Below are 26400 nucleotides of genomic sequence, written 5' to 3'. Positions count from 1 at the left end.
GGCTGCTGGGATGGCAGCGGGAAGGGGGGGGGCAGAGGCCTCGCGGCCTGGAATTTTCCTCAAATCCTCGTTTTTCGCCTCAATTCCGCTCCTCGCTGCGGGTCGGGCAATCCCAGACCTCAGCAATGCGAATCCTGGCTTTTGAGGAAGGCAGAAGCCTCCCTGGCAGTGCTGGGGGGCGCAAACCGAGGAAATAAAGGCTGTTTCGTACAAATTGAGCACGTTATTGTAAATAAACCAGGTTTTAACCTCAAATGCCCCGCGTTACGTGAGGTGTTTGTGTCCCGAGCTGCGTCCCGGCCTGGCTGGGGGTTACGGGAGCTCCCTGGGGCTGCCCCAGGCGAGGGCTGCGGTGCTCCCACGGCGCCCAGCTCGTGGTTTTGGTGTGCGGGTGGGAGGGGTTGTGGTGCCACGGCTGAAGGCAGGGGTGTAACAGAGGCTGGAACTCAAAGCCGGGCTGTGTCACGAAGCACCCAGGGAGATCACAGGGCAAACAAACCCCCGCGTATCGCTGCGTGGCGCTTGTGTGTCCTGAGAGCCCGCTTAATGAGTAATGGAGCCTGTGGGGATTCGCTTAGGGCTGAACAACGCTGGGCTCACGGGGTCGCCGCTGTTTGTACCAGGCCAGGACCCGAGGCGCCGTCCCGAAACCTGCTCAGCTCTGCTGCGGCTCCTGCGCCAGGCCCAGCAGGGGCACACGGCACCGGGGCGGTCACACCAACCGCCCAGCTGCCTCCTGCCCTGTTCCCAGACAGCGCCTGGCTTCATCCCCGGCCCCACAGTGCCCCACGGGACTCACAGCCCACGCGGTTGTGTTTCACGTCAGGAGAACGTTGCCCGGTGGCGCTGAAACGAGCACGAACAAGGCTCCTGGTGCAGCCCTTCAGCAGCCTGCGCCCCCCCGGGCTGCTTTTGGCAGCCATTAGCGGCCTGACCAAGCTCCCTGCCCAACACCGAGCCCCTTTTTGTGGGTTCCCCAGCCCAAGGGGGTGTTCAAGGAGAGGTTGGACGGGGTGCTTGGGGACATGGTTCGGTGGGTGACGGCGGTGCTAGGGGGTGGTTGGAGCAGGTGATCCTGGAGGGCTTCTCCAACCCTACTGACTCTGGGGGTTGAGGGCCATGGAGCGAGTCCTGAGGAGGGTGCTGAGATGCCTGGGGACTGCGGCACCTGCGGTGTGAGGACGGGCTGAGAGGACTGGGCTCGTTTAGCCTGGAAAAGAGAAGGCTGAGGGGAGACCCCGTTAAGGTGTACAAACAGCCGAGGGGAAGGTGTTCGGGGGGGGACGGAGCCGCTCCCTTTTCTGTGCCGTGACCTGGCAGCCCTGGCGCAGGCAGCCCACAGGGCTGCGGGGGCTCCTCCCCGGAGCTCCCCAACACCCCCCCCCCCAAAACGGGGATCCCAAAGCGCCCCCAGCTCCGGGCCGGGCACCGAGGCAGCGGGGAAGGCGAAGGCCGCCCGCGGGCCTCTTCTGTCCCTCGGCAGCCACCGTTTTGCGCGGAGCGCGGTCGGGGCTGAGGCGGCGGAAGGGGGCGGTGCGGGGGGGGGGCATTTCCTGGCGGCTCCGGTGGTGGGGAGTGGGGAGCACCATGCCCAAGTGAGCCCCGGGGGGGCCGGGGGTCCTGGGTCTGGTTTGGGGGGGGGGGGGGGTCTCGGGGGTCCTGGGCCCGGCTGGGGGGAATCGGGGCTGGGGGGAATCGGGGGCCCCGGGTCCGATTGGGGGCAGCGCAGGGGTCCCCGGGCCCGGTTGTGGGGGAGTTCGGGGGTCCCCGGGCCCGGTTGGGGGCAGCTCAGGGGTCTCTGGGCTCGGTTATGGGGGGTTGTAGGGGGTTTTGGGGGTCTCCGGGCCCGGTTGGGGGGGGGAGTTCGGGGGTCCCCGGGCACGGTTTTGGGGGGGACTCGGGGGTCCTGGGCTCGGCTGGGGGGAGTTGGGGGTCCCCGGGTCCGGCTGGGGGCAGCTCAGGGGTCCTCGAGCCCGGTTGTGGGGGGCTTGGGGGTCCCGGGCCCGGTTGGAGGGGAGTTTGGGGGTCCCCGGGTCTGGTTGGGGGCAGCTCGGGGGTCCTGGGCCCGGCTGTGGGGAATCGGGGGTCCCCAGGCCCAGTTGGGGGCAGCTCAGAGATCCCCGAGCCTGGTTGTGGGGGGGTTCGGGGGTCCCCGGGCCCAGTTGCGGGGCAGCTCGGGGGTCCTGGGCTTGGCGGGGGGAGCTCGGTGTTCTGGGTTTGGGTTGGGGGGAGCTTGGGGGTCCCGGGGGTCCCTGGCCCAGCTGGGGGAGCTCGGGGGTCCCGGTGGCGCGGAGCGGTGTCCCTGGTCAGTAACAGGTCTTCTGCCTCCGCAGGTTTTATTGTGACTACTGCGACACGTACCTCACCCACGACTCGGTAAGCGCCCAGCCGTCCGCCGTCACCCACCTCGGGTATCTAGCACGTGAAAATAGAACTTGGGTAGGCTAAAACTGGGTTAGTTGAGGCAATGAGGTGTCCTGCTTGTTTGTCAGTAAGCCACATCTGCGTTAATTCATTTATGATATCAGGTGTGCTTAAAATAAACCCCACATAGAGCAAACCCCGTCTATTTGAAATACCAAGGTGTCCCACTAGTTTGTCGGTAAGTAACAAACCTTTTGCGTTAATTCATCTGTGCTATCACGTGCGCTTAAAATAAACCCTGCACCGACTAAACCCAGGTTGTTTGAAATACTGCGATGTCCTGCTCGAAAAGGAAACAGGAACAGGAGGGACTGGAGTCTCGCTAGGTCTCACCAATCCTGGGTGTCACGGTGTGACTTGGTGTCAGCGCAGTCTCACCCGAAAACTTGGCTCGATGCTTGTCGTTTGTACGTGAGGGCATGGCACAGCGCCTGGCCTCTGGGTGTATGCAGAAACCAAGCAGTTCTGTGCTTCCAAAGAGGATATGTTTAAGTTTTACCAAAGTTCCCAGTAAACTGTGATTTTATGTGATGTTACACAAGCTCTGGGTTTAATGTGATCTTTCTCAGCCCTCTGTGAGAAAAACCCACTGCAGTGGCCGAAAGCACAAAGAGAATGTGAAGGACTACTACCAGAAATGGATGGAGGAGCAAGCCCAGAGCCTGATTGATAAAACAAGTAAGGCGAATCCTTTTGTGATCTTGTTTTGCTTTGCTGTTACTGCTTTCTGTCCTCCAAGTGCTTTTCTTCCTTTTTTCCACGCTGATTCGTTATCAGTTCCCTGGTGGCTCTTTGCTGTATGATTCGTGGATAAGAATGTCACTTGGGATTTGAATTTTGACCTTGTCTGAGTGTGGGCTCCCATGTAAGAGGCTGAGAGGGCTCGTTGCAGGCAGACATTGCTTTACTGCGGCTGAGGGTTGTAGCTCCCCTCGCCTTTAGCACTGCCAGCAGCATCGTACAAGCTCGCGTAGCACGAGGCTGTGGGTTAGGGGCAAGTGGCTGGGGGTTTAGATCGAGAGCCCTCTTGGGGTTTTTGGTTTTTAAGCAAACTTCCTTAAATTCCAAGGACAATCTCTTCAAGCACAATGGTTTTGCTAGCAAGCCTTCGTGAGAAGAGGCTCGTGGAACAAATTTGTTCTAGGTGTTCCACCAGATCTCGTAACAGGTTTTTAGCTCCTTCCCTTCAAAAGAGAAATAAGACATCCCTCTAGGGCTTAAGCTTACTTTATTTTTGCTTCTGTTGGTAGTAGCACTTCTATGTAAAGAGCGTGAATAAGAAAACCAGAAGGTAGGAAAATGGACATTAAAATGTATGAAATGTTGTGGGTTATTTACGTATTCTAGTTGCTTGGCCTCAGCTCTCAAGGGATGTTGATTTTTTTTCTCCTCTCTTGCTATTGTAGGCTTGAATAAAGTGCAAAATGTTTCCTCTGTCAGTTCGTGGGGTTCTTTTCCTCTCACTTGTTCTCTAAATAATGTTTTTTTTTCCTCTCTGGATGGGATAGATACAAGTGCCAGATTAACCTTATGGCAACTTCCTTTCTTTAGCTGCTTCCAGCTTTCACATCTTTTGCCTTCCTCTTGGACAATTCAGGTCTTCTGAATTTCTTCTTTCCCTTTTCACGTTAGATCTTTTTCACGCTTTTTGTCACCTGCCTAAGTCATTGGCCTATTTCATGATAACGTGGATTAATTTAATGATCCTAGGTGAAAGTTACAGCTGCAAATCATGTGATGTGTTTTCTCTACTATCCACCTTCCAGCTAGGTGTGTGAAATTCATCCTGGAGCTCTCTAGTCTCAGCTGGAGTAATTACTGTAATAACTGTCTTCGAGAATATCAGGTGCTTCCATCTTGACAAGCAGTGTAAACCAGGGATTTGTTCCAGAGTAAGAACAAATGAGTGTGCACCATGACGTTAAGTATGTTCTGAATGCTTGGCATGAGAAGGAACGTTGACACAGGAGCTTCCTCCGCTTAGTAACTATTTTTTCTTCTGGGATTCTTTCTCTTTTTTTTTCTTTTTTTTTCCCCCCCAATGTAGCGGCTGCATTCCAGCAAGGGAAAATTCCACCGACGCCGTTCTCAGCACCACCCCCTGGAGGAGCCATGATACCGCCCCCTCCCAGCATCCGTAAGTCTCTTGTTTCCTGGCGGTGAGGGCAGACCTTAGCGGTGGTGTTTCACAGAACGTTAGGGATTGGAAGGGACCTTGAAAGATCAGCTAGTCCAATCCCCCTGCCGGAGCAGGAACACCTAGGTCAGGTCACACAGGAACGCGTCCAGGTGGGTTTTGAATGTCTCCAGAGAAGGAGACTCCACAACCCCCTGGGCAGCCCGTTCCAGTGCTCTGTCACCCTCAGCATGAAAAAGTTTTGTCTCATATTTAAGCAGAACCTCCTGTGTTCCAGCTTGCACCCACTGCCCCTTGTCCTGTCATTAGATCTCACCGAGAAGAGCCTGGCTCCATCCTCCTGACACTCACCCTTTCCATATTTATAAACATAAATTAGGTCACCCCTCAGTCTCCTCCAAGCCAAAGAGCCCCAGCTCCCCCAGCCTTCCCTTGTAAGAAGGATGCTCCACTTCCTTAATCATCCTCGTGGCTCTGCGCTGGGCTCTCTCGAGCAGTTCCCTGTCCTTTAACTGAGGGGCCCAGAACTGGATGCAATTAAAAAAACAAAAGTCCCTTTAGCTTGAAATAAAGCAAAAAATGTTGAGGTTGCAAATATTGAAATGTAAGAGAATGCACTGTTAGAGTATTTCTTCAATCTTCTTTAATCTTCAGTTGATTTCATTAGTGCTGAGCACATTAATGGAATTGTGCTCTCTCATTGCTTTGTAGCTGCTGTGTAGATAGCTTTATCTGAACTTCTGATACAATGTGTTTTGTGTTTCTTTTTTTTTTTTTGAAGAATATAGTAGGATTGATAACCTTGTCTTGCACTTTGGCTGGCAAACTGCAGAGATCCCTTTCTGCACAGAGCCCCCTGCTGTGGGAAGTGGCAGTTTATCTGCATTAGATATGCAGAGCTGGAAATAATAGCGAGCGTATTCTTCCTCCAATTCACTTTTTTGGCACCCGAAGTCGAGGTTAAAACTAAAAACGAAGGCAGACGATTGCAAAAAAAAAAAAAAATCAAGGTCATCTTAATTACTAAAACCTCCTGTAAAGCCTAATAGCTATTTCACCTTGTTGAGGAATGTGAGAGCAGGCGGATGTGTAACCGGTTTGTGTCTGTGTTCAGCTGGTCCCCCCCGCCCCGGCATGATGCCAGCCCCTCATATGGGTGGGCCCCCAATGATGCCAATGATGGGCCCGCCTCCGCCCGGAATGATGCCCGTCGGACCTGGTAAGTCTGGAAAGGAGTCTTCTCTTTCGAACGGAGCAGTCTGACAGCTGCTAATTTAAGTTTCCTTCGCTGCTTGTTGAGGGCGCTTGCTAGTCCTGGCGTGCGGTTGAAATTACTGCTTTGGTAGATTGCAGTTTTCCTACTTTTGGTCTGACAATCTTTAATCGTTCAGGTATTCCATCGTTGCAATGTTCACGTTTTTGCACAACAGATGCATTTCGGCAGTAGATGGAGTTTATTGTTTAAAGTGTCTTAAAATAATGTGTTCCAAAGAAGTGACGTGCCTTAAAAAGGTTTTTCTGAACAGCAAAGGTAAACTAAAATGTCCTGATCTATTCCGCTTTTGAGCTTATTGGCATTTGAAGAGTTCTCAGAGGACATTTATTGAAGCAGTTACTGGAACAAATCTAAAGGAATACGCACGTGCACACCAAAAGTAGTGAAATGCAATTATTGTGTTGCTGGTAGAAACTGTTCCTTAAGTGTTCTTTTTTTAAAAACGGCACAAAATATGTGCATGCTCTGTAATATAAGGCAGTGTCTGACAATAAATGGAGAAGCTGGATGGAAACCACTCTCTCGGTGCTTTTTGGTAAAGGACCTGCTTTTCATGGCTGGTGCCATTACCCAGTTCCAAGAAGCACACCCGGCCTTTTTCAAACACTTAATTGGAAGATTTTGCAGTAAGTCTTCCAAATGAACTTTCCAATGCAGTTATTAAGCTAGCGTCTCTTTTGAGTGGTTGAAATAATTTATCAGTGAATATTGTCAAAACTGGGCATATAACCCAGGAACTTGATTCTACCCCTACTAATTGCTGGTATCCTTCAGGGAAATGTAATCCTTCTCAGCCAGGTTCCAGATCAAGGCTTACACATGTGCAAAATGAAAGTTCCCTGGAGGCTGTGGAGAAATGTGGACGCTCCCTGCAGTTCTTCCAAAGCTCCCCAGAGCTTTTCTCTAATGTGTTTTCCTTCCTCCTGTAGCTCCAGGGATGAGGCCACCGATGGGAGGACACATGCCAATGATGCCAGGGCCCCCAATGATGAGACCGCCCTCAAGACCCATGATGGTGCCAACCAGGCCAGGCATGACCCGCCCAGACAGATAAAGGTGGAAATGGAGCTCCGTGGCTTTTTTCATTTTATGATCTTCCACATGCTAAAATGCCGTAGACTTACGTCCCGAGGATTTTATATGAAAACAGTGTGTAGAGGAAATCTGCTGTTGTTTCAAATTGCAGACGGTTTGACCTAGATGCACACTGGGCTGATGCTTTTGTAACTGGTCTGTTTTATGGTTTGTTTTTTTTTTGATTTTCCCCCATTGAAATAAAACATTGATGCTGGTTTACATGTGGAGAATCTGACCCTTACTGTGTATTTTTTCTGTCCAGCAGAATATCAGTCTTCATTGCACCCTCTCCACCCACCTAGCACTAAGCTTCTTCTTAGTTTTATTTTTTCTTAAGTCCTCTGGTATGACATTTTTTTCATGTTATACCCCTAGAGAGAAATATCAGTATCTGCATTCTGAATTCTTATTTCAAAACAAGCATGCACATTTTTAATTGAAAGAAAAATGTAACGCTACAAAAGTGCAGTGATATCTAACTGAGGAGACTGCAAAATGACATTAATCTGTAACACAAAATAGGATGAATTTAATAAAATGCTGATTCTTCATTGAGGGAAACAAAGAGAAGCTGTTAAAAGGTTGCTTCTGATAGTAAGGTATTGTAGTTAGTGTTTTGATGCTGAAAAACATATTTTTGCTTTGTTGTTGCTACTGAGTTGTTTGTGTGAACCCAAGTTATCCGAGCTGTTGAGTCAGTGGCTGTTAATGCCCAGTTTTCTTCAGATAAAGGAATGTGATGTTGAAGACATTTTTCAAGGCCCCTTTTTTGAAAGGGCTTTGCTTTTTGATGAGCTGTGCTTAATGCAGGTGTACGACTCCAATTGGATTGAAAGAATTTATTCTGTTTGCATAACCAACTGCTCTGTGCGTGTCGGTTGTCATCTGTTTCAATAGGCAGAATTTTCCAACTCATTCTTGGCATATTTGTATCCAATACAAAAGTGTGGGAGTAATTTGCATCTTAGAGGAAAGTGTTTGGTCAGCAGAACTGCAAGGGCTCTTCTCCTGAGCTGCCGTCTGCTCTGGGACAGGACAGTCGAATCAGATGAGATTTTATTTGAGGAGCTCATGCTTTGAAGGCTTCTATAAAGCACATTGTGTAGCTGAGACATCAAATATTTAATTCCCCAATATTTAATAGGCATGTTCAACAAACGTGGAGATGAGGCAAAAGTTAGAGGATATTTCTACAATAAAATACACTAACCTTGCTAATGAATAAAAGAAAAATCATCTGCAGCATCCCATGGCCTAGCCCTAATCTGCGTTTCTCTGCTGTTCTATAGCAGACTTGTGCAGTGCGCAGCACTTGCAGGCTGGACAGGTGCCGGGCTCTTACAGCATTCATCGATATCTCTTGGGGAAAACAATAAGCAAGAGCCGCTGATGATCACCACTGACCTCTGATAAAAGTATTCTGCTGGAGTTGTCTCCCCACCCGCCTGCTATCAGATTAAAACAATGTGTGTAGCCAAGTACAAAGCACGCGGCTCTCTCGTTAAAGGCTTGACTGATCAGTTTAATGCCCCAGTGCCTTATTTGAAGAACAATGTCATCATTTATGTGGGGCTGCTTTTGTTGGGCACAGCCTTGGAGGCAAAATGCTCCTTTGTAGTACAGCCTGAAATCTCTCGTGGAATGGCCCAACTCCTTGTCATCCGTCAAAGGGTTACAACACAGCCATAAACTAAGTAGCACAGACACTGCTTGAACTGAGACATTTTTTTTTTTCATTCCGGCAGCCTCGCCGGTTAAGTTGTTTTGTGCTGAATGCTTTTCTCAACTTTTTTCAACCTTTAGAGGTTATTTTTGGCTACCCTGACATAGTCTCACACCTCCTCCTTGTGTATACCCTGAAGCCTACCTGAAAGGAGGGTGTGGGGTCGGCCTCTTCTTGCAGATAACCAGGGATAGGACCAGAGGGAATGGCCTCAAGTTGTGCCAGGGGAGGTTCGGGTGGGAAATGAGGAGACATTTCTGCTCAGAAAGAGCGGTCAGGCGTTGGGACGGGTTGCCCGGGGAGGTGGGGGAGTCACCGTCCCTGGGGGTGTTCAAGGAGAGGTTGGACGTGGTGCTTGGGGACATGGCTCAGGGGGTGACAGCGGTGGTAGGGGGTGGTTGGACCAGACGATCCTGGAGGGCTTCTCCAACCCTAACGACTCTGGGATTCTAGGCACACCTTTGTCTCTGTTCAGGGGAGGTTCCTAAGCTGTTTGGTGGATTTTTCCACCCGCGAATACCCGGCGTGTAAACAGCCGAGAGCAGGGAGCTGCAGGCAGCCTGCCCTCACCCTCCCGCCCTCCGGCCTCCCCTGGGCGAGGAGGACGAGCCCTGCCCGAGGCCGCGGGGGGCTTCCAGCGCTGTCCCCCCCCTGTGCCTTTAACCCCCCGGGAGGGGGGGCGAGGGACGAGCCCGGTGGGGCCGCCAGGGGGCGAACGGGAGGCGGCGGCGGGGCGGAGCGGAGCGGGCCGGGAGGCGGCGGCGGAGCGGCGATGGAGCCCCGCCGGCCTCGGCGCTGAGCCTCCCCCCCCCCCCCTTCGCCGCGGCATGGCCGGCCTCATCAAGAAGCAGATCCTGAAGCACCTGTCCCGGTGAGGCGCCCGCAGCCCCTTCCCCGTGGGGCTTTTTTTGGGGGGGGGGGGGGAGGCCCGGGGCTGGAGGCCCGGGGGGGGGAAGCGGGAGGTGGAGGCTGAGGCCCTGCCCCGCCGGCCTCCCCTCGGGGCTGCCTCCGGCAGGGCCTCGGGGGGCAGTGGGCGCTGTGCGGTTCCCCCCCCCCGGGCTGGTCCTGCCTCCTGGGGGGAAGGTTTATGGAGCCTGGGGGGCGTTTGGAAAACCGGGGGGGCGTTTGGAAACCCTGGGCTGAGCCTCCTGGGAGGCTGAGCGAGGGGAAAAGCCCCCCCCCAAAAAAAAATGAGGGGAGAAGGAAAAGAGGTGCCGCGCCCCAGGAGGAGAAGGATGGCTGTGACGCGGGACGTTCCCGTGCACCTCGCTTTTGGGGTTTTTGAGGGCGGCGTGTCATTTTCGGCCGAGTTCGTGACGGGCACCAGGAGGTGCGCTGAAGGGGACCGCGGGGTCTTTGCGCTTTGTGCCCGAGCCTGGGGTTCAGAAGCACGGCTCCGCGGTGCGGCTCTGCCGCTGACCTTGGCCGAGTCGCGGGGCCTCGGTTTCCCCGAGGAAACCCAAGGCGAGGAGCCGCGGGAGAGCCACGGTTCGTGTCGTGCCCCACGGCCGCGGGCACGGCCTCCTCCTGCAGTGCCGAAAGACCGGAGCGACGTGACGAAACGTAAAGACCTGGAGGGTGCTGACGGAGGCGCAGCGTTGCACGCTGCTTTTCTCCTCTCTGCTTTCTGAGCTGCAGACGATCACGTCCTGTCTGTTTTTTCTGGTGGAGAAACTCGGAGGGGCAGCGAGGGGCTCGGAGCGATTGCGCAGGGCTGCAGCGACTTCGGCGGGGTTACGGGGTGTCGGTGCTGGAGCAAGGAGTCAGACCCCGGGGGGCCTGGCGCTCTCCGGCTGTGTTGCCCCAGCAGCTCTGAGGCTGGCAGTAAATCCTGACAGTTTCTGGATCCTCAGAAGAATCCCTGCGAACTTTAAGCGAGCATTCTCCTCGGTGAAGTGCCTGTTTGCGGCGGTTCTGACTCACTAGTTGCTCAGTACTCCAGCTCGCCAGGCACGGCACCGAAAAGGAGTGCGACAGAGCCTGCTGCGAGGTTTGTTCAGTGCACTAATTTTAGGGAATTTCTGCCAGACCCGATGTCACAAATCTCCAAGCTTTCTGTCTCGTTCCACCTCAAAGCAGCACGTCATACTCATTGCGGGTTCAGTCACCTTGGCAGGAGGCACAGAAGTGTTTGTAACGGGGAGAGGCAGATGAGGGCAGTTGTTAGTGGTCTCTTAAAAGAGCTCAGCTTTATTCCTCGGTACCACTTCTAGGATTAAAGGTGCCTGTGCTGTTCTTTTACATGGTTCTCTTTCTTTTAGGTTAGTTGCTAGTGGTTTTAGTCCTCTTAGTCTTTTTATTTAGTTCTGCTTTTTCAGTCTGCCTTATCTTGCACTTTGCCGCTCCAAGTGCCCCCTTTCTTCCCTACAGCCCGGCCGGTTGTGGTGTTTGTCGGCTGTGTTCCTCTTTGCGTGCGGTCTGGTGAGAGCAGGAGGTCACAACAAATCCTGGGGCTTTACCTGTTTTCCTGCCAGCTGAACTTGCTCTGCCGTTTGTGGTGGTTGGTCTGATCCTGCCCCTCTCTTGCATAAGTACTGTGGATGCTTTGCAGAAACGCGTTTTGAACACAGATCAGCGTGTAAAAAAGACGATGCTTTTCCATTCCAGTTTTGTTTCCTCCAAACACCTCAGCTTCGCACTCCCTTTGGGTTTTTCTTTCAGCTCTGCTCATTTGCCCGGAAGAATTTTGCTACTGAATCATTAATCTGCCTTTATTTTCTGCTTTCAATTTGCATATGAAATAATACCTTGTTCCTTTTGTTATGTCTTCATTTGAAGCCGTTTATGCATGGGGTGTGTTTTTGTTCCTGCTCTATCTGGAAATTTGCAAGGAAGGGATCAGAGAGGCAGAAAGATCAGGGAAATATGAAAGAGTTATTTCACACCAGCTGTTCGGATTAAATGAGCCTCATGCATGTCAAATAGGATGACAGAGGTCACTTGCAGAGATCTGTAAAGCTGGGTTTGGGCACTGGTGACAGAGCCGAGTTATGAACATCTTTTATAACGCTTAGCCTGTGTCGGGTGTTAGCAGCTTAAATTCCTAGAACAGAAGAACCTGAAATCTTGCATCGCTTCCACCATCTGTGCTTTTCAGTCTTTTGTCCTATTTTTAGCTTGGAAAAGAAAACAGATTAGGTGGTTTTTACTTTTGGGTTCTTCTGCTGGCTGCAGCGTTTGGGCTGCGTGTTCTGCAGAGGATCGTTTCTATCCGAGGGAACCTGGTAGGGCTGGAAGAAAGGGCCCTCCAAATGGGCTTGCTGAAGCATCAGCTGCTTGGTGTGTGTTTGAACTTGAATGTTTTGAATGCCTCGGAGGCTACAAGAGCAGTACTTCAGTTGTGTTTACCGGGCTGTAATTATTCATGAAAGCACATCTACTGCTTTAAAATAAAAGCAGTGATTTGCCTTTTCCTCCTCCTGGTTTGGTTTGAAAGTAGCCTCTTTTTATTTTTTTATTTTTTATTTTATTTTAATATTTATTTTAGCCTCTTTTTTATTATTTTTATTTATTTTATTATGTCTTTATTTTCTTCAGCTGTAGGGAGCACTACTAAAAAAAAAACCTCGTTGTTTTATAAAGGTGATATTTATCCCCCTTTGGTAAACGGGGAAACCAAGGCAATATGGACTGCCCAAACGTACTCGATGTAACGCTTCAGGGCTTCAGCGTTCTCAGCACTGCAGTGGAAATCCTTATCAAAATGATGTTTATTTAATTGCATCAGGAAGCTTTAACTGGCTGCTGCATCTGACAACTGTCTCGTGACACTTTTATTGCACGTACTAAAACACGTGAGCTTGTGGAGAGTCTTTATAACCTCAGCCTGATAGGCCACCCAATTCTGCACGTTACGTGGTTTCCAGAGGAAAAGCAATGTGTAATCCCTATGTTTGGAAGAAAATAATAAAATTTAGGTGGAGAAAATAATCAGGTAATAGCTTCGCATGCTCCAATTCAAAAGGGCCAGCCTGAAAGAGCCACTGAGTCAGAAGGCTCTGACGGAAAGGAAAGCTGTGTCAGCAGGGAGCCGGGGTGCGGTGTGGCTGGAATGGGGAAGGAGACCCCGCTGGATTTGGCTTTGGCAGTGCCCTGGAGAGCTGAAAGGGAGCTTCAGGTGTCTGAAAGCAGGGTGAGGAAGCAGCAGAGGAGAAACAAGAGAGCGAGCGAAGTTGGCCGAGATACCATCAGCACTGAGTCACTGAGAAAATACGGAGGAGAAACACGAGGGGAAATTAGACCTGTTCACCGAGGGAAGAGGGCAGCGCTTGAGCCACTGCTTCAGCAGCTGGGCTGGTCGGTGACGGATGTGAGCAGCAGAAACAGAGGTGACGGTGGGCTGCTCGTTTTGTTTCAGCTAGCACCGTGCTCGTGAACAGGGCCTGAAGCTCGCAGAGGCCTTTCTTCCCTGAACTTAGGAAGCACACGAGTGGCGTGGGGGTTTGTGCTCTGCTTTGCTCCCAGGCTGTTAGCTGGACCGCCAGACTCCTGGGATCTCCGCCGCTGTTACTTGTGTTGGTTGGGATGAGAAGGTGCTAAGCTGCTGTGCAGCAAGACTGGGAGTTGTGGAAGGGTTTAGGACAGGGTTCGTAGCAAGGTTTTCTGCGTTTTGTACTTTGCTTTGCTTCTGTCGGTTGGTTTTATTTTCCTCCTTCCCGTGGTTTTGGAAGCAGCTGAATGAAGGGTACTGTGCTGGACAGTACAAGCTTCCTGATAAAGGCTGAAGCCAAATTATCTTTGGCAGGTGCAAGGCTGCACAGCCGGGTTTATCGATCCTGCTACCAATTGTCACTTCTCCATCCAGGTATCAGACCGTGGAACACGAGGCATGGGAGCAGCTGCAGAACCACCTTGTATAACATAATACCAGAGCCACCTTTTTGGAGAAATCAGATTGGTTTTAGAAACAATTAAAAAATATCCTAGAAAACAAAACAGTCGAGTACCATGTGCAGGATGTAGTACTCTGCTGCTTGGAAATGTAGGTCAAATACGCAGCCAGAAGTGACATTTCTTTCGTGTAACTCCTCACAAACCGGATTGTGTCTCAGCAGAGCCTTTCCTCTCAGCTCACAGTGGTTCAGTCCATATATCCCCTTTTCCAGTCAAGACTGCTTTGTCTCCTCCCCTTTCTTGTTTGCAATTGCATGTAATCCTTGCAGCAGATAAAGCCACTGCTGGTATTTAAGAGGAAAATATCAAGAAAGCCTGTGGTGTGTCTTTCTTCTAGATCAATTTAGCGGTTAGAAATATGTGGGTGTCACAGAGTGCACCTAGCTAGGAATGAATAGGCTTCTGTGAGCTCTCATTTCATAACTTGGATCTAAGAGTCTCAGGATTCCTTCCTGGCCGTAACAATTCGTTTATTATTGCCCCTTCCGAGCAGTCGCTGCTTCCGTTCCTCGTGCAGGGAATTCAGAGCCGGGCACAACACGCAGAAGCGCCCACTGACGTGTCAGCCCTGCTGTTGAGTAGGGCTGGTGGATTAGCTCCTCGGCTAGTCGGGAGCTGCGTGAGCCTCTCTTCAAAACCTGCAAGAGCCTTCACCCAGGCCCAGCCAGGACAAAAAGGCCACTGCAGCTGAACGTGGGTACCGGCTTCTCTGGGAGGTGGCGATGGTACAAGAGCCACTGAGACGTTATCCCGAGGGGACCCGTCCTCCTCCTCGGAAAGCATGGGGGAGAAGGGGCAGAGGCAGTTCATCAGTCAGAAAAAAAAACAAACTAGCATTGGCTCTCTGCTGTTCAGGAGCTGCCGAGATGGGCCCTGCGACCTGCCTTCGGCAGAAGGTCGCGTTACGTTATCAGAGACGCTTCGCTTCCCCGACGCAAAGGGGTGGGGAATTCCTCAGGTCCTAGGAGCTCTTTTTTTTGCTCCTCAGTACAGTTTCTTGGCCAAAAGCTGCGATCTGGAAATTTCAGAGGGTGATTTCTCACAGCAGTGAGTTTTGCAGCATTGCTGCGTGCTCGAGCGCTGTGCTGCAGCTGCGGCCTTGCAGTGACAGTGAGGTGCTGGGGCGTTCAGTCAGAGGGTTTCCAGCACCTTTTACTGGTACAGAAAGATCTGCTGCCAGCGTGAGGTGTGTGCTTACTGCCTAATCCTTCAGGTTTCTCCCGGTTTCCTGACCTCGATTCGAAATTAGCTGAAGGAAATTGATAGAACATGGTGGGCGGGGAGGAAGGCAGGGAAATCGCATCTGGGAATGGCTTGATGAAGTCGGTGAATCGTGAAATGACGGAGGCAGAAGGCACCTCTGGAGGACCTTTGCCTGGGACAGTCTCTGCTGGAATTGACACTCACGTTGCAATTTTGGCTTTAGCTGCTTTAATAGTCTTCTTCAGTGATGAGGGAAATTGCTGCTGCTGAAGGCCGTAATTTGTCTAAAATAACCGTTGCAGCTATGGGAAATATGTGAAACCACAAAGCTGCTGGCAGTTAGAAATTGATGATAAAACAGCCATTACTTTTCCATCTGCGAAGCATTCTGTTCCTGCTTTTCAGCGCATTCTGTTCAGCCAGGTAATAGAAACGTGGAATTATTAAGGTTGGAATAGACCTTCAAAATCCTCAAGTCCAATTTCAACCTGACCTACCGGGTCCCACCGCTGAGCCATGACCTCGGTGCCACATCCGTGTGTCTCCTAAATGCCTCCAGGCACGGGGACTCCCCCACCTCCCTGGGCAGCTTCCAGCATTTGACCACCCTCTGCGTGAAGAAATTCTTCCCCATAGCCAAGCTAAATCTCCCCTGTTGCAACTTGAGACTGCTTCCTTGCATCCTATCACTTTTCACCTCAGAAAAAAGACCGGTACCTTCTCACTGCAGCCTCCTTCCAGGTGCTGCGGAGATGGATGGGGTCTGCCCTCAGCCCCCTCTTCTCCTGACTAAACACCCCCAGTCCCTCAGCCGCTCCTCATAACTCTGCTTTTCCAGTCCCTTCACAGCTTCCTTGCTCTTCCAGCAGCTCAATGTCCTTCCTGTAGCGAGGAGCCCACAGCTGAACACAAAATCGAGGCATGGTCTCACCAGGCCCCCTTCCAGGCACCCGGGCTTGGTGTGCCCCAAGCGCAGGCCCCGGCGCTTGCCCTTGTCGAAGGCCATACAGCTGGATGCGGCCCCTCGGCCCGGCCTGGCCGGGTCCCCCTGCAAAGTCCTGCCCTACGTGGTGTCGTCCCCAGACCTCCTGAGGGCAGTCCCTTTGGTGCCAGGTGAGCACCCAAATCATGAAGGCTTTAGGAAGCAGCAGGTAAGGGCCCCATAGCCCCCTGCAGCCAGCACTCGGGTGACAGCAGAGGAGGGAAGTGGCTGCGTCCTCACAGGCCTTGCATCATTTTGGCACCTCCAGTGGAGATCTGAGCAACATGAGGACGTTGCAGAGAGCAGGTAATTCAGGTGTGGACAACCTCCCTGAACTTGGAAGGAGCACGCCTTGGCCTTCAGGCGGCCGACAGGCAGGACGCGTGCCCCAAAAGCAGGAAGGGTTTGGGGGCAGATGAGATGGCTGCGGCTCACCCGCTGTGGGACTGTCGGCCGGGTCTCGTGGCCACCGGCGGTGTGACACTTCGTGTGGCTAAAGGGAAGTCACTTAATCGCGTGGTGCCTTAAGCTTCCCGCTGGTTAAGCAGAGATAAAGCTAGCGAGCCCGTTTGTACGATGCTCTGAAAATAGCCCCGGGAAGAGTGGCAAAGAGAACCAGTTTGGGGAACTGGGGGGAAATGGTTTGTAGCAAGAAACTCTGAGACAGTTTATGAGAACGAAGCTTTGTCAAGTCTCTTTTCCCAGCAGTTGCTGCTGTTTTGCAGGCAATCAAAAAGAGTTCCCAAGGTACTGAGCACTGAACCAGAGGTAATAAGTTTGTCTCAGAAATACTTACGTGCTATGTCTAGCAAAGCATTTAAGACAGGCTACAAACCCTTTCGTGTTGATCTCTGTAAAAATTCTTATCTTACTAGTCCATTTTGGTGCCTTTCTTACGTTTTTTGAAAAATGTAAATGTTGAGGAGTTCTTTATCTAAAATCAGAACCGCAGGGTATTGTGGAGTCAGTTAATAAACAGCGACTAACTCTTTGTTCAAACAGGGATGGGGAAGGAGAGCGCGCACATGACAGGAGATGGCATTTACCTTTCACAGAAAGTAATCTCCAAAATCAGGCTTGCTCTGCTGCAGTTTGCCAGAAGAACCAAATTGTCAGTTTTATAAAACGTATGTGAGCTGCCGGTGTTTCCAACCACTTCCACTCAGCTCGAAATAAACGCGTGCCATTTCTGGAATGCTAAATAGACTCTTGTTGCAGCAAAAATAAATTGCGCTTCAGTAGCTCAGGAGGAGAGCATGGCTGGACGTATTCTCACATCAGCTGCTGGGTCCTGCTGGCCTTGTGGAACCTCTCTGCACAGCGGGTACTCTTCAAACTAAGCCATGTGCCCAGAAAAAAGACTATTAAACATGACTTCTCCGCTTGTTTCATTTCTCCTGGACTCCTTGAGCTCTTACCTCTGCCGCTGCTGCTCAGTTGAATCTGAATTATGTCCTAACCTTTTATTTTTTATAGTTTGGAAATAAAAATGCAGATCGGATTGCAAGATAAATAATGCTTAGAATATGAGAAGTGGGGCTTCTGCCTGGCAAGGAGGAGTGGAAACACTGTACTTGCTTATATATTTCTTCCTAGTTTTCTTTTCTGTGTTGTTATTCACTTTGAGGTTTAGCCTTGGGAAATTCCCTGGCAGCTGAAGAGGGTTTACAATCCAGATTTCAGAGCACGGGGCAGCTGGCATTTAAACTTTACTGAGCCGACGAGCTAGAAATAGCACAACAGTTCCTCAGCGAGGTGGAGATCCACCCCTGCCAAAAACACCCTGCCTCTTTTCCTTTCAGGTTAGCTTGTGGTTTGCTTTGCAGAGCTCCTAGCACCAAATTAGTCGGCAGTGGGTGTGCTGTAAGAACTGCACCTCATCGGGAGCTTTGTGATCTTCCAGTTTGCAGGGTGCTTAGGAGTCATTTTGGGAATAAAATTGTCCTCAGGGGTCTACCTAAGCGGGGAGGCAGCCTTCAGTGAACAGTTCAGTCTCTTTGATCTGCTTGGAAATGTTGATTTTCCTCAGCAGTTTAACTTGGAATTGAATTTCCAAGTCTTTTGGCCTTGGGTGCGTTGTACTGCAACAGATAACGGTAATCTGGGAGCTGAGACAACTGGAAACGCGCTTGTTTTGGGCACAGATATGTTTTGTGGCACGAATGCAACTGCTTTGGGTCGCCGAGTGGTATATCGACGTAGTCGATGCTTGGAAAAACAGAAAGTTGATAATCTAAAGCCACCAGTGGCAGTGAATACAGACATCCCACTGCACTTTATCCACCTCCCAGCGCAGTGCTGAGCTCTGTTTCCATGTTACACAGAACCATCCACAGGGTTTGCTCTGCAGCTTCAGCAGAGCGAAGCCATCGAGATTTTTTGCATTGGGACCAGCTTGTCCGCAAAGGAGAACAGCTGGTCTGGCAGTGCACCGGGTGCACACCAGTAATGTGCTCACCGCGGAGCTGGGGGTGATTTTGGTGAACAATTAGTTCATTTGGTAGTGATCGAATTCCCTTAGATTCTAAATGGCTTTATACTAATTGAGTCGATACGATACCAACTGGATTAGTACTAACGGCTAGGTAATACTGTGCATAAATTAGTCTCTTTTTCTGTTAATTCAATGTACTTCTCTTCCTTGGCTGCAATTCTGAATCTCTCAGTCCTGAATAGAACTGTGGCTGCTTACCAGGCAGATTGCTCCACGGTTGCACCAAAACCTTGAGCTAGTAAAATGGCTTTTATTTCCAAAAGGGCTTTTACTTCTTCCTATGCATCTTCAAGGCAGCTATTTTTTTTCCCTTTTTTACAGAAGTTTCGATCACTTGCTCAGTTTTATTTCCTCCAAAATTATTTTTCAGTTCATTCTCAGCCGTGTTTTGCAGTCAAAGCCTCTGCTGTTGGCTTCCTTGAAAGTCTTCCTGTACTTAGAAGTCGCCGACCTCTTCTTTTGCCAGTCATGAACCCTTTTTTCCAAGTAAGCAGGATCTTTGGCTCCCGAGATAAGGAGGATTAATATGAAGGAAAGTGTCCTATCACAGAGATTTGGGGATTGCAGAAGATCTTTCCAAATGAAATGGTGGATTAGATGGATTAGGAATGGATTAGATGGCCTGTCCAGACCTAACCCAACAAGATTCTGGAAAGATTTTTGGTACAGAGCAAATCTGCATTGACATGAATATAGGTATTTTCCATGTCTAATTTCTGCCCTTCTACCACAGCTGCTTAAAAATATGATTTGTGTTCCAAATCAGAGGGGAAATTCATCTTTTCCTTTGCTGTTACCCTTACGAAGAAGAGCCTTGTCTGCAGCAGTTTCCCCGGAGCTTTTATTACAGTTTGTCTGTTTTCGGATTGCAGCTGACAACTTACCCTCTTCCTGACTTGCTTGCGTTTTGCTGATTTTTCCATCTGCTCTCTGCAACGGTGGCAAGTATTGCAAGCCATACAGTCATTTCTTCTGCCAGAAGATGATGCTTGGCACTCAGCAAAATCAAGGTCGCTGGTGTACCGCTAATTAGTTCTCACATATAATAACCATAGTAACAAAGATATTAATAGAAATAAATGTGTTTAGCTGTGTAGATGCTGGTTACATACAATAGACGATGATTACTGAATAACTGCAGAAGTTGAGGCTGAAAATCTATTTTGAGCCTGCGAAGCTACTGACGAGAGGGCTCTTGTGCCACGAGGCGGTGAGCTAATGAGAGAGATGGGTCTGAAGGGAAATTTGATGGTTTCAGACGTCTTCTCCTGACGTTATCTGTCTATGTATTTGTTCTGGAGACGGCGCGGCCAGACAGCTACAAATGCAAGCATAAATTCAGTATTTATGATTATAGCCTGGCTTCAGGCCAGCAGTGAGATTTCGCCAAATGCCCTCTTGCAAGGGGTGAGTTTGGGGCCTCTGGATGTATCAGCTGATGAATCAGGCATTCTTTTAGCAGTGACATCATTTAGTTATATATAATGTAAATATATATATATATATATATATATATTCAACCTGATGATTGAGCAAGTAGATTGATGCTCCTGTGCCTTCCCCATCTAAAACGTGAAATGCAAATCAAGTCACAATCTCAGAAACTGCCCCAAAAGGCCGAGGGTTTCCGTAAAGAACATGATTCTCTTAGGCCAGGCCCCAAGAAGCTACCGAGGTTTAAATACCTGGGTGCTGCTAGCTTCTTAGGAAAGAGCGAGCCCTTCAGTCTGCTGTGAAATTAGGGTAGTGCTGGTAATGACTGTGTGTGTCTGCTTCTCATGGAAGTCGATTGAAAGCCCAAATGCGTCATCTCAAATGGAAAGAAACGGCAGAGAGCAGGGAATTTGTAGGGAAATCTCTTCCCTGCAAACCACTGGCCGCAGGAAGGGGCTCGTCCTACCAGGACTTACTTAGCTATGGCTGTGAAAGCTTCTAGCTGGCATTTCCCATTGTCCTCATTGCAAATACAGAACGTTTTCAGTCACCTGAAGGCTTTCCGTGGGTGCTGGTGACCGTGACGGTCCGGGTGGCTGTTGGGTGGACGCTTCCCGAGATGAGATGTTGCTCCTGGTATTGTTCCTGGGGGTGCATTCGTGCTCGTGCAAGTGTACGCGGCTGCAAAATGCCCCCATGGCTGCAGTGACAACTCTATAAAGGGTGGGAAAAGGCTTTCTGGTGTGACTTTTGTCATGGTAATCCTGGCAGACTCAAAGGGAGTGCTGTCCTTTGAGTTTACTGGCTTAGTGCTGCATAACTTCTTTATAGAGTTGTTTGCTTTTTTTTTTTCCCCCCAACAACAGATATCCCACGCTGTCAATTTTCCTAATAGCTACCATTTTCATTCATTTTTCTCGAAGCCAGCGATCCGTGCTGCCAAAAATGTTACTGTTGATGAGTATGAATGGAGCGAGCCTGCCAACAAGCATCTAAAATTGTCTGCTCTCACGGCGCCTTCCTTCCCCTGACAGTGACCAAAGCAGTTCCTTTCAAGAAGTAATTTGGCTTCTGTAAAATTCCAAGTTCACAGGCACAGTTCATCTCTTTTCTTTTTATAAGCCCCACTAACGTGCACTAAATATACCAAAATGGCTTAAATTTGAGGGTTATTCCCTCTGAAAATCTTAGATCCCTTCAAAGGGACAAGCTGGGAGCAGGAGAGCTGGGACTAGGCATAGCTGCAGGAATTTCACTGTGTGGTTTAAAGGGAAGGATTTATTTTAGATTTATGTTTACGATGCTTCCAGCTTCTGTTGCTCCGTGACGGGTGGGATTTATAGTCTGTCCCTCAGGGGTTTTGGTGCAGCTAAAAAGCCTTTTGAAAGAGGCTCTTCCATAGAGTCTGGTAGTGCTTGTGGTGGTTTTCTTATCTGTTCAGCAGGATTTCTGCAGCCTTTCCCTGTAGGTGAACACAAATACCTATTTGTTTTTAGCTAGATCATGTTTCATACCACTCTCTCCACCAGTGTCTGGTTTCACAGCTTCTCCCTTCACTGTGCTATTGTTTTTAAGATAAAAGTAGACACTAAGTAAAAATAATTCCCTGTTGAGACATGTCCTAATGTTTTGTTTCTTCTGCATTAGCAGCTGAGAGCGGCTTCCCCTTCCAAGCACGCTTAGGCTGCGATGAGGATTAAGACACCTGGGGTTTGATCCTTGCTTTACAGGAGTGAGGAAGCTGCTGTGAGCCTCAGCCTCTCCCTGCCTGTGAGCATCGCCGCCCGCAGCAGCCCCGTGAGTTTACCAGTGCCGAGCGCTTTTCCTGTCGTTATTTTCAGTACCCGGTCCCAAGCGGAGGCGATTACAACAGCTTTCAACATACCTGGTTCACTGAGGCAAGACAGAGATGCTCACGTATCGCCTCTGGAGCTTTTTGGTCCAACGCTCAGCGCTGCCTGAGTTTGTGGCTCGCACAAGGGGACCTGGCGCAAACCTTACAGACACCCAGCACGTCCCTGTACCTGCCTGCCCCCCGCAGCGCGCGCTGCCGCGCGTTACGTCTTCGTGCAGGGGCTGGCGGGCGGTGTTGGACTTGGCCTCCTGCCTGCGTGTGTTTAAACAAGAGAGCCTCGGGTTAAGGGCACGAGGAGTTCAAAGCAAACGTCACCTTCCCTGCGTCAGCCGGGGACGCTGGCAGGTGCGTTACGAACGTGGTCTGGGCTCAGCAGGCAGCGCGCGCCCTCGGCTCGGGAAGGGCGGTGGCGGCGTGGCACAGGAAATCGGGCTCCGGTGGCAGCGGAAGACTTGGCACTAAAAGGGATGCAGGTGAAAAGGAGCAGTAGGCAAACACAGCCGTATGTGCCGCCCTCCTCCTCGGGGGGCAGCTGTATCCGAAACTCAGGGCTGACATCCGTGGCTCTTCACCATCCCGCAGCCTCTCTGTTAACGTTCATTTTGAAAGGCGTTTCTCTTCCAGGAAGCCCTGGGCTGGTGACGAGCAGCTGCTGCTGGCACCTCAGGCGGCTTTGTACCACACCTCGTGCTCCTACAGCGGCCACGTCTGCTGTCACCCCAGCGGTGTCGCTCTGGTTCCTCCTCCCGTCTCCTCTCCGTAGCAGTGGCAGGACTTTGTTCGGGATGCTTTAAGCCTTTCAGAGGGAATCTGACCACACTGCTGGTGCAGGGAGAGGAGACAGAATGGCAGCATGTGACTGTGAGCCTAATCCTGTTTGTGCTGACAATAGGGTCTTTCTTTTTCTTCCCCTTTCTGGACCGCTGTGCAGAATCAGAATTAGTATTAGTTTGGAGGAATGTGTGAAATGAGCTCCAGTTTCAGCCGTGAGTAAATCAGCGGGCAGGAAGTCTTCAGCCTTGTGACTCCCGTGACTTTGTGAATCCGAGCAGCCTGGTGCTTGGCTCCCTCGGTGGCGTCCCAGCGCTCGTGCACTGGGGATAGCTGTCCTGGCGAGGTGCTGGGGCTCAGTCTGTGTGGTCTAAGCTGGCTCTTCTGATTCCTCAGGGCCCACAGTGTTTTTAAAGCAGTTAAGCACCAGAATATGCTGCTCTTGACCAGTCCGAAATCATTTCTTCCATTGCACTTAAATCACAGGCGTGTCAGGGAGCTGGGGATATCAGGCTGTGCGCAGGGGAGGTGGAAAGGACGGTGGAAATGCTTGCCACGAGGAGAGGACAGGATTTTGGGTTGGTCACTAGGGAGGGGAGTTGGGTTGCACGCTCGGACTTGCTGGGCAGGGCGCGTGCTGGCTTGCAGGACTGCTGTGGAGAGACAGCAATAAAAATACTTTATTAATGATCTTTTGCTTTCCTTTGTCAATAACTTTAAAAAAAATATTCTGGATAATAACGCTTTTCACCACTGATATCGCACTTTCTGGGGTAGTAAAGTTGTTGTCCTGTTGTGATTTGGCTTCGGTTTTGTTTTGTTTCTGTCCTAAGGCAATTCTGCTGGTTTACAGCTTCCCGGGCCTTTAGATGGAATTTTCAGTTTAGTGAATTTGTTTAAAACAAGCAAGCAGGAACAGAACCTTCAAATGTCAAAATGTAAGGACATTTTTTTTTCTGGAAAAACCAACACGCTCTGGGTCTAAAAATGTCAGAAAAGGTTTGACAAAGAAGCAAGCAAATTTTTATACTTAATATCCCTCTATAAAAGGCTCCTCTAGTCTAAGCAGCTTTGCTTTGAGTTGTTTTCTGAGTCTCTCTTTTCTTCTCTCGTAGGTTTACGAAGAACCTCTCTCCAGACAAAATCAACCTGAGCACGCTGAAGGGGCAGGGGCAGCTGACCAACCTGGAGCTGGACGAGGAGGTGCTGCAGAATGTGCTGGAGCTGCCCACCTGGCTCGCCATCACCCGGGTCTACTGCAACAAGGCGTCCATCAGGGTGAGCGGAGGAGGCTGCACTCGTGGCCCCAGACACAAACGAGACCTTCCAGTGACAGTTTCCATGTGTCATTTGGGGATTTCTGATAAAGGATCCCCATGGGATCCAGTCCCCACGCTTCAAACCCTGTGTGTCAGGCGTGGCATTTGCTAATTGAGGACTATGAGAGAGCCACCAGCGGTTTCACCGAGGCTTTCCTTGCCGAGCACTCTGCCTGGTGGCCAGCAGCAGGGGTTAGAGGATGCTGAGAGAAGCACAGGGAAAGTGTGCTGTGGTCTTTTCTCCCCCTTGGCTGATTTATGGCGTGTGACTTTTTAAGCCAGCCGTGGGGTCTTTGTATGTAATACCTGCTGATGAATTTCTAGGAATTTGCCCAAACGCCTTTTGGATCCGCTTACTTGTTTAACACCCAGAGCATGCTCTGACAGAGAACCTCACAGCCTAACTGTGTGTCTGCTGTTGCTTGCAGCAAGCCTGTGCATACTATTTTTACTTGATAATCTCCTGGTAGGTACTGTTCTCTACAGGAAATGGGGAACAATTACTCCCTGCTCATCATCTCCAACTGCCTTAGGATTTTATAAACCTTCCTGTTTGGTCATTCCCTTCCATTTTCCTGTCATTTTGGTAGCTGAGGAGTTCTCTGCGTCTTCCCTGATCCCCACTGACTTATTTTTTTAATACTAAGGAAGTAACACAGACCTCCAACAGGAATAGGAAGCAGAGAGAAATGGAGTGCAGTTATCTGAAAGCCTAATTATGTTGTGAGGTATTGTAAAATACATTGAACTTAAGTCTTAATTGTTGAAAACGCAATTCTTAAGAGATACGTGAATGGTGCATGTGAAAAGCTGCACACTCTGCACTCGTTCAGCCCACCGTTGACCATTTACGTGCATAATTGCTGAAATTGTGCACGCACTTACAGTTGCGCTTTTGCACACTGAACCCTCCTACAAATTTTCCTCCTTATGCTTTTTAGAGCACAAAATTGATTTTTTTTTCAGTTGATATGAAATGCCAGACTATTTAGTCTCAGTTGGTACTAACCAGAGTTGCGTTATGTGAATGCAAAAGTTTTTTTGTGTATGGAAGAGACTTGCTATGAAAAAAATCTGGTTCTACTCTGCCAAGTGACAACAAAAACGAGCCTGTCTTACTCATCTGATCTGTTCTATCTGTTTTTAGAGTCAGATCTGCTTAATTTAGTACCAAACACTTGTTCTCCCTCCTACAAGAAGTGCAGAATAATTATTGCTGTAAGAAAATAAAGTAGGATCTTACTGATTTGTGCACAGCTGATTTCTAATGACAGCAGCAATTAGTTCCAAATGTTTTAAGGACAAGAACATTTTCCATAAAGGAATAGGAAAAATTAGGATTTGACCCGCTGAGCGTCTATTACTTGTGATGATGTGCTGGATCCAAAAGCTAAGCTGGCTTTATGGAGCTGGCAGCTGGAATGTCTTTTCATTTGTCTGCATGAGCCTCTTTGAGCAGGATTCAGTGGGACACGATGGACTGTCCCTGTGGTCATTTCTCAGAGCAGAACTTCGAGCTCAAATGGTTCAGATATATCCTAAACTTTCCAGTGCGAAGGTAATTCTTCTAACCTCGACTTTACTGTTTCAGATCCAGTGGACAAAACTGAAAACGCACCCAATCTGCCTGGTAATGTTTCTTTCTTGTTCATTCCTTTTCTTCCAAACCCTTTTTAATCCCTCCTACTTGACAAAAATTCTGGGAAGGGAAACTGTGAAGTGCATGATTAAATTTTAATCCGACCTAAAGCCTCCAGGCCCTTAGCACCCAGGGGAAGGAGAATTCTGAGAACAGCCCTGTTAGGAGATGAGTGACCTCCCACGAGACCCTCATTTCACCGCAGGATAGAGCTGGGCTGAGCTTTCAGTGAGGTCCAGGGCAACCTTATGCCTGGTTGTTGTTGTTTGTTCTCCCCCCACTTCTGGGGATTCAGATTACCCAACAAATCTGGCATTGATGTGAGAGCTTTGGCACATGAGACTGTTGGAGAGACATGAGGCTGCGCAGCTTGGTTGTGCCTGTCCTAGAGTCCCAGACTTGAGGATGTCAGGCTGGGCTTGAGGCTTGGTCTCGTATTTATTGATCGTCTGTTCCGTTTCTGTAGTACCTGGATAAAGTGGAGGTAGAGATGCGAACATGTGAAGAGCCTCGGCCACCCAACGGACAGTCTCCCATTGCTCTTGCTGCAGGTCAAAGGTCAGTCCCCCAAGCCCTGGGATTTCTTTCTGACGTGCTGGGGTATGGGAGGCTGTTGTTCTCGACAGTTACCCACTGACCACTCTGGATTCAGGTTTTAGTGGTTCTAATATTGCTTATAAGCCTTGGAGTCTACCTGGGCCTTTTACCATGGTGACTTAAAGGACCTTCTCTTTGCAGTGAATATGGCTTTGCTGAAAAGGTCGTCGAGGGGATGTTTATTGTTGTCAATTCCATCACTATCAAGATTCACTCCAAGGCCTTCCATGCTTCTTTTGAGCTATGGCAGCTCCAAGGCTACAGCGTCAACCCCAACTGGCAGCAGAGCGACTTGCGGCTCACCCGCATTACAGATCCGCAGAGAGGAGAGGTAAAGAGTCCTCGTATGTCACCCGTCATAACGTGCCCAGAAAGGTGGCACTCTGGGCTGTCCCGGTGCTCTGGGGTATGGGGCAGGTGTCTGAATTCTCCTAAACTGACAGCAGGGAACCTCGGTGAAGTTCCCTGCTGGTTCTGGAGCAGAGGTGCTGAGAGCTGACTTGGGTTCAGAGCTTTCTCTGAGCTCCTGTGAGAATGAAACTGGAGAAGCTCTGAATGCCCATGTGGTTTGTCTGT

The 26400-nt window shown here is 50.0% G+C and overlaps 2 protein-coding genes across 6 annotated transcripts in view; both read left to right on the top strand.

Moving 5' to 3' along the window:
* Positions 1–1478: 1478 nt before the first annotated feature.
* SNRPC (small nuclear ribonucleoprotein polypeptide C) lies at positions 1479–7144 on the top strand. Of its 2 annotated transcripts, none has more exons than XM_083812137.1 (6): positions 1479–1595; positions 2334–2376; positions 2994–3102; positions 4472–4561; positions 5676–5780; positions 6767–7144. In XM_083812137.1, the coding sequence occupies exons 1-6, from the start codon at positions 1588–1590 to the stop codon at positions 6889–6891; spliced, it is 480 nt and encodes a 159-aa protein (XP_083668263.1). In that variant the 5' UTR covers positions 1479–1587; the 3' UTR covers positions 6892–7144. The 2 variants fall into 2 exon arrangements, with proteins under 2 accessions (XP_083668263.1, XP_083668262.1); XM_083812136.1 differs by having other exon boundaries at positions 4469–4561.
* Positions 7145–9067: 1923 nt separating this feature from the next.
* BLTP3A (bridge-like lipid transfer protein family member 3A) overlaps positions 9068–26400 on the top strand; it is a 35288-nt gene continuing 17955 nt past the window's right edge. Inside the window, exons 1-5 of one of the 4 annotated variants that reach the window (XM_083812119.1) lie at positions 9068–9508; positions 23385–23547; positions 25180–25218; positions 25694–25785; positions 25966–26155. In XM_083812119.1, coding sequence (XP_083668245.1) covers positions 9465–9508; positions 23385–23547; positions 25180–25218; positions 25694–25785; positions 25966–26155 — 528 coding nt within the window. In that variant the 5' untranslated portion in view covers positions 9068–9464. Of the gene's footprint in view, positions 9509–9596; positions 9968–21495; positions 22360–23384; positions 23548–25179; positions 25219–25693; positions 25786–25965; positions 26156–26400 lie in introns of those variants that run through there. The other 3 variants (XM_083812118.1, XM_083812117.1, XM_083812120.1) reach the window with 3 other exon arrangements.

This window comes from Anser anser (assembly GCF_964211835.1).
Source record: "Anser anser genome assembly, chromosome: 27".
NCBI classification, from domain to species: domain Eukaryota; kingdom Metazoa; phylum Chordata; class Aves; order Anseriformes; family Anatidae; genus Anser; species Anser anser.
This window is presented reverse-complemented; position numbering and strand designations above follow the sequence as displayed.

Excerpts from the sequence above, each read along its gene's own strand:
- SNRPC (XM_083812136.1), top strand. Across the intron at positions 2,377-2,993 it reads CGTACCTCACCCACGACTCG|CCCTCTGTGAGAAAAACCCA; the intron begins GTAAGCGCCCAG and ends GATCTTTCTCAG. Across the intron at positions 3,103-4,468 it reads GAGCCTGATTGATAAAACAA|TAGCGGCTGCATTCCAGCAA; the intron begins GTAAGGCGAATC and ends TCCCCCCCAATG.